Genomic DNA, 7,483 nt, shown 5'->3' with positions numbered 1-7,483 from the left:
TCGATGGAATCTCTCCAGCTTGATGTTGGTCCTTAACCACTCGTCGTCATCAGAGGGTTTTGATGGACTTTTCGCCATCTTGATGTTTTTACAAACAGAAATGATAAACCGCCATGCTTAAAATCAAAACTTCCGAAACTTACCAGGCTCCTTTACAAAACCTACTAGTGACTTCCAAAACAGTAGTGGGCCTAGCCCAGGAGGAATCACTGACAGGGTGGATGGGCCTACGGTTCCGACGGGCCGCGAGAGAGAGGAATCTGGCTCCCGTCCGTCCCTCCATCCATCGCAAGCCGTGGAGATCCATCCTTCTCTTCTCTCTTCTCCGTCCCTTGCCTTCCCGTGCGAGTCGCCACCTCTCTACCCCCCCCTCCCTCTCTCCGCTCCTCTCCCCCCCTCGGTGCAAACCGCGAAAATAGCAGCCGTCCATTCGCACTCCTCCTCCCCCGTGCCGCGATGAGCGACGGCGCCGATTCCGACCGCGACCTCCCGCGCGCCGACGGCGACGACGAGCCGCGCCACCCCCTCCCGCGGGCCGCCAAGGAGGAGGAGCCGCCCGTGGCCGACGAGTTCCAGGACGCGCCCCCGTCCCCCGAAACGAACAGCGACGGCGACGGCGAGCGCTCCCCGGATCGGGCGGGGCTGCCCAATGCGGGGGACCGCCGGGAGACCGCGCCGCCCGACGCCGGGGAGGAGGCCGTGGGCGTGAGGGTGGAGACCAACGGCGAGGACGCCATGAGCCACGACGGTGACGAGGGGGACGGCGAGGACGACGAAGATGATGAGGATGATGATGACGAGGAGGACGAGGACGACGACTCCACCCCTGATGCGTCGCCGAGGGCGGAGGTGAAGACGGAGGGCGACGGCTCGGCCGGGATGGCGCAGTGCGCCAGCCAGCAGCCGGTGGAGCCCGACCCTTTCCTCGAGGGTCACGACTCCGGGACGGAGGAGGAGCAGGCGGCGTTCATGTCTGAGCTGGAGCGCTTCCACAGGGAGCACAGCCTCGAGTTCAAGCCGCCCAAGTTTTACGGCAAGGGCCTCAACTGCCTCAAGTGCGCACCCCTCTCGTTTCTCCGAGCTACTCGAACCACATTTTCTCGTCTAAACCAACTTAATGAAGTTCCTTGCGCTGTTCTGTTCCAGGTTGTGGAGGCAGGTCGCTCACCTGGGAGGCCATGAGCAGGTATCAATGATTTCCTTTACATTGCACAACTGAACAGGCACAGACTGGACACGTTCCCGAATCCCGATACTACAGAGTGATTTTCTAGTACCGTGAAAGGGTGGAAGTTCCTCCACATGTTCCACCAATGAATGCAATAACTAGCAAGTAGCTCACCGATGATAACAAATTTAAGGATACTGTGCTTTTGTGCAGAATCCACTGCTCATCTTCTATTGTAAATGTTGTAGTATATTTCCGTTGAACATTGATAGTTATTCACGACGTTTATTTTGATTATTCAGGTAACAGTTTGTAAACTATGGCGTCAAGTTGGAGAGACTTTCAGGCCACCAAAGTAAGCTTTTTTTTTTCAGCGATACATGTTAAATGAATTCGCAGTGAAAGATTTAAATTTTGCGTCAGCTGATTGTTGTTATTGTGTTCTTTTGTAGGACCTGCACTACGGTGTCTTGGTCATTTCGAATTTTCTACGAGAAGGTGATAGATTGCTCGCAGAATTTTGTTACATGTTGTACTTGTCTCACAAGCACATCTTATCCCCACTATGGTAGCTGGGAAGCAGTTTCTCTTGAAACAATATTATGGCATATGGTGCTTTACTGTAAATTTACTCGCTGAACGAAAAGCTATATGCCATTAAAACCTACTAGGATAGTTATTACGGATAGAAATATGGAGCTGAAATGGATCCACTGCAATAGTTAGTGTTCTTAATGGTTTAGGAACCAAACAGATATAACTATAATACTTGCTTCTTTTTCATTTCATAGAAACTGATGTACTTTACTTCCATATTTGATACTCCCTCCCTTCTGGTTTGTTAGTCTCATCTAAAAAAGATTGATTTTCTGTTTTGTAAGGCTCATTGCTTTAGGAACAGGTAAACTTTTGCTATGGCTACATTAAATTCTGTCAAATTTTGTTTCTTGATGTGGAATCAACTAATGCATGAAGGGGAGAGGTGGATATGCATGTAGCATTAGTATGCTGTTTACTTCCTCCTTTCCGGTTTAAAAGGCCCAGGTGTACCCTAGATCGACAATTTGATAAATGCAGTACAAATTGTATGTCATAAACGGTATGGCATTAGAAAATACATTTGAAGTTATTAATGGTTATTCTTTTGTGATATATAACTCGTGTTACGTTGATCAAATTGTCAATCTAGGGATACACGTGGGGCTTTTAAACCGGAAAGGAAGTAGAACCACCTAATTAGCTTTATCTTGGTTGCTGCGATTTTGGAGATGGGACTAGCAAATCAGATGGGAGGGAGTAGATGATACTTCCTCTGTCCCATATTAATTGACGCTAAAACGGATGTATCTAGCACTGAAATACGTTTAGATACATCCGCTTGAGCGTCAATTAATATGTGACGGAGGGAGTATTTATCTAAGACTTAATATCCTTCAATTTCCTTATTTCGTGACATGCCATCTCGTGATATACATGAGAGAGTTGGGGTGGCGCCGATTGAAGAGAAGCTTGTCCAACATCGTTTGCGATGGTTTGGGCATGTTCAGCGCAGGCCTCCAGGAAGCGCCCGTGCGTAGAGGACGGTTAAGGCGTGCTGATAATGTCAAGAGAGGTCGGGGTAGGCCAAACTTGACATGGGAGGAGTCCGTAAAGAGAGACCTCAAGGACTGGAATATCACCGAAGATTTTGCCATGGACAGGAGTGCGTGGAAGTTAGCTATCCATGTGCCAGAACCATGACTTGGTTTCGATATGTTGTGGGTTTCAACTCTAGCCTACCCCAACTTGTTTGGGACTGAAAGGCTTTGTTGTTGTTGTTGTGAGATGCCGCCTCGTCAGTTTCCGGATGGAATAAAAGAAGAAAAACACTATTCTAAGCTTATGTATTTCCATGTTATGTTTATGCATTTGCTTCATTTGTTGTTAACTGTTGTTTCTTATCAACTCAGGCACTTCTTGAATATGAAAAACACAAAGTACGAACTGGCCAGCTTAAAATATCGATACCTGCTATACCACAACCTGGTGGTACAAACCGTGAGGTATTTATCTTGGGAAGTAGAGTTTTAACTATATATGAATTTTTGCAGTTCACTTTCTAGTTTGGTGCACATATGAAAGTTTAATGGGTTGACATACCCCTGTCTAAAATATTAAGGATTTCAAATTCATATTTCAATCTAACTGAAAATCAAGGAAATGTTAAGATTTGTATCAAAATACTGGCTTCTTGTTCTGTCGCCACTGATTTCTTGTCCTGTTGAACTATTTTCCACATGACACAATATTATGCCTGCTTCCACTATTCCAAGGAATAATGGAACATGTCAAGTTCAGTGCATACCATACCAAAAGGAAATAACAAAACTCTTGAGTGCTTGCGCTGTATCACCTAACACTAACCACCGTACAGAGGCAATTGGTATCTATTTAGACTTAAAAGGTATCAAAAGTGCACAAGCACAGCACATACTACCGGTAGAGCCGTGTTTTGTAGCGTTGCATCTTTTGAAACATAATTTTCTCCACCTCATTACCAGCCATTCATTAAGCTTAGGAACCAATTGATCTTTGGCTTGAGTGGAGCCCTGCCCAATATTTCGTAAAGGAGCAAGCGTAACAGATTCACTCAGCACGAGTTTTAATCAGCTTGTTGTCAAAACAAGCTCTTCTCTCAACTTCCAGCAGGCCCAGCACAGGGCAGTCAATCCCACCACTTGCAAATTACATATGTCTGGTATATATGAAGCTGCCCGCTAAAAATAGTGTAAAACAACTAGGATGATGTGTTGCTTCCAGAGTGAGGCTAACAGAACTCAAAACAAACTTAGCAGCTACACAATCACAGAAAATATGGTATATGTTCTCAGTGTGTGAGCGGAAACGACAGATTTCATCCCCTTCCCATCCCTTTCTTCAGTGTGTCATTAGTGACCTATGCCAAGTAAGCGACAACCAAATTCTGACTTTCAAAGGAATTCTTTCTTTCCATAAATGTTTAAAAGATTTATCGGGCTCAGAGCTGGATTGGTGTACATATATTTCACAGTCGAAATTAACACAGTTTTATGTTAGGATAGGAACTATTTCAATGAATGCCTTTAAGATATCTAACATTGCCGAGAATGTTTTGCTGTCACCTGCTAACATTAGTAAGCTTGATGATTTTGTTTCCTGTTTCGCAGGGTGTAAATCCATCATCTTCTGCAAGAATTAGAAGGGATGCTGCAGCACGTGCTATGCAGGGTTGGCATGCGCACCGTCTCCTTGCCAATGACATGTATGGAGATCACATTTTTAAGGTAAATAATATCTTGACATTTACTTGCACATACTTTGATTTTCCTATAATTTTGATCTTTTCATGCAAATATATTCATTTTTCTACAGGACAAAGACTCAATACCCCTTTCAAGTCGTGATAAGAATCTGAAAGGCTTTGGTATGCTTCACAAGTATTTCTGCGTTAGCATGTGATGCTTTCTTCTCTTATATCTTTCTGGCATTTCAGGGGTACTCAAGAGGAAGAAAGCATCTAGTCCAGAGCATGCTTTCAAGGTCTCCCGTACAAAAGTGAACAAGTCACAGTTAAGATCTCCCATCATCTCAGTTGGCTATGTTTACTTCAGCTGTTAACATGATAGACAGAAACTTACAATCTCAAGAATTTAGCAGATTGAAAGCATTAATTAACCTTTAATAGCAGTTATTTAAGTTTTACTTACACATACATGGTTCGTTTTAAAGTGCAAGCAGAATCTTTTTACTGTGAAGAAGTTGCATTTGCTTATGTGCTCTCTATCTTGCGTCTGCTGTTGCCTATGTTCAAGAGATCGAGAATCTTACCTGCTGAATGGACCTAGCAAAATAAGAGTTTAAACATCCAAATTTTGTTTATGCTGAAACCAATGGGAATTAACAGGCATGCTCTCCGAATATGGCATGACATGCAATAGACAACTTGACCCCTGAAATGGCACTCCTCAATTTGATAAGGAAAATCCCAAAATTATAGGACCTTATAGTAGGATTGAACTTGACAGAAGAATCCATGGATTTGGATGTTATTGTCTATAATGCATGTTATTATATGTAAAGTACTGCCCAATTTCAGGGAAGATTCTATGGTCATTGATGTTGGAGAACCTGCCGATTGGGTGAAGATTAATGTTCGTCAAACTGTAAGTGTCAACATTTTTTTTAATAAGGTGGTGCACGAATATTAAATGAAGTGTCTTGATAGTCTGAAATATTAAACAATTTCTTAAGAGTCGTTTCTCATTGTGAAATTCCATTTGGATTTGAGCTGAAACTGCTACATTTTGTTACTGCTTTCATGCAGAAAGAATGCTTTGAGATATATGCGCTAGTTCCTGGGCTTCTAAGGGAAGAGGTGAGATTGCATCTCAGCTGCCACACTTCATCTTGATCCAAAAATAAAATAAAATCTGTGCAACATAAACAAAAAGAGCTTGTTACATGAAATTGAGTCTACGCCAGGGATAAAATATTAATTCTTGTTCCAACTGGCGCAGGTGCATGTTCAGTCTGATCCGGCTGGACGCCTGGTTATAACTGGGGACCCTGACCAGCCTGATAACCCTTGGGGCATCACTGCATTCAAGAAGGTGATTGTTTATAAACATTTAAACACATAAATAATTGGGTACTTCCTCAACTTAACACGAACTGATTGTTCTGTCTCAGGTGATCAACTTGCCTTTAAGGATTGATCCGCATCAAACATCAGCAGTTGTCACGCTTCATGGCCAGCTATTTGTGCGTGCCCCATTTGGGCACCCGGACATGTAGATATGCATCCTGTTCACTTCAGTTTTCTTCAACTACTGTACCAGTGGTTTTCATGCATATTTATAGGTCTGTGTTTGGCTAAGCCAGCTTATTCCTTTCTTCAACGCTGAAACTCAGTACTGATCTGATGACAGGCTTTCTATTTCATGTGCAGGTTTTAGAAGAAAAAATGTTGCAGAAGTAGGATTTGGTTTGCCAAACTGACATAAGCAACTGCAACCCATAGCCGGCGCTGCAATCTTTTCTCTTGTGGTTGTTTATAGTGGTACACATAAATTAGTTGGTTCACTCCTGGATTTTAATATTTAGCGACAGATATTTCTTTTCATTTTTTTTCTTCTGAGAGAGAAACAACACAAAGCTGGAAATAGATCAAGTGAAGGATTAGTTTCTTTACTTTCTGTATTTTTTCTCTCTATCTTCTATAAACCGTTACTGGGCAGAGTTCAGTTTTGAATCTAAGTTTATATGTATACGGCGATTCCCTCATTTTTCGAGTTGAGTAGCACTGTTCATTAATCTTGTTGGTTGCTGTCTCAAGAAAGTCTATGAATATCCGCTATCCGGTACTTTCAACTCGACGATGGTATTCCAGGTAGAGCACATTTCACATGTTAGGTGCACTTGGTAGCAACCAAAAGCGTTAAATAGGAATCAAGTCTAATGTTGAGAGGTTGAGGAAATTAGAAATCTGTCATAATGAATTGCTCATATTTGATTTCTATGATGAGGGAAATGCACATTCTAAAAGCGGACTAAAAGTTTTTGCGGATTGTGACATATTATTTGATAAAATGGTACTCCCTCCGTCCCATATCCTACTTGTACCCTATCTACAGAGTTGCTCGTTTATTCCCTCCGTCTGGTAAAGAGTATACATCTAGCTTTAAAATTTGTTAACAAAAGAGTGTACTTTTATCTTTTCAATGCACTTTAAAATAGGAAAAATATTTCTTCTTTATCACATGATAATCAAGACCAATAACAATCTACACATGGTCCTCTTAATTTCTATATGCACTTAACTCATTGGGGGTTGGGTAATTAAAGAGGAGATGATGGCTTGCATCTTTCTAATGCATTTTTTAGTCAACTCCACAATTTGTCCTAAAATTTCTAGATATACATTCTTCACCGGACGAAGGGAGTAGCTCTTTCCAATTTCCAAAGAGGGGCCCTCGTTGGCTCTCTCGCTCATATAAGGCACTTTTTTGTGTGTTATCCTTCACCGTTGATTTTCACATGAGCATTGCGTCAATACCACCCCATTCTAGCATGTGTACATGCCCACTTTCGACATTTGTGTGACTTGTTGAAAATGATTGTCCCGAATAATCTTCACCAAAAAAAAGTATCATCTGAAAATTTGAGACCGCAAGCCTCCACCACCACTCCTATCAAATCCACCTAGTTGTGTCCTAACCTATGCCACCGACTCTCACATGGGGTCATCAGCTTATACAACCCCTTTTCGTATGTGTCCATGTCTCATATCATCCGACA

General features: G+C 42.6%; 1 protein-coding gene across 1 annotated transcript; it reads left to right on the top strand.

The window, feature by feature from the left end:
• Window positions 1-326: 326 nt before the first annotated feature.
• On the top strand, window positions 327-6,482 carry LOC125514355 (AT-rich interactive domain-containing protein 5). Its single transcript, XM_048679665.2, has 13 exons — window positions 327-1,055; window positions 1,147-1,186; window positions 1,471-1,523; window positions 1,621-1,666; window positions 3,118-3,210; window positions 4,354-4,470; window positions 4,559-4,610; window positions 4,680-4,755; window positions 5,283-5,349; window positions 5,511-5,561; window positions 5,704-5,796; window positions 5,876-6,046; window positions 6,135-6,482. The coding sequence occupies exons 1-12, from the start codon at window positions 457-459 to the stop codon at window positions 5,978-5,980; spliced, it is 1,392 nt and encodes a 463-aa protein (XP_048535622.1). The 5' UTR covers window positions 327-456; the 3' UTR covers window positions 5,981-6,046; window positions 6,135-6,482.
• The last annotated feature ends 1,001 nt before the right edge of the window (window positions 6,483-7,483 follow it).

The sequence above is a fragment of the Triticum urartu genome, chromosome 6A (assembly GCF_056163025.1).
Source record: "Triticum urartu cultivar PI428250 chromosome 6A, HENAU_Tu73, whole genome shotgun sequence".
Taxonomy (NCBI): Eukaryota; Viridiplantae; Streptophyta; class Magnoliopsida; order Poales; family Poaceae; genus Triticum; species Triticum urartu.
Note: the sequence above shows the minus strand (reverse complement) of the source record. Positions and strands in the feature narration are given on the sequence as shown.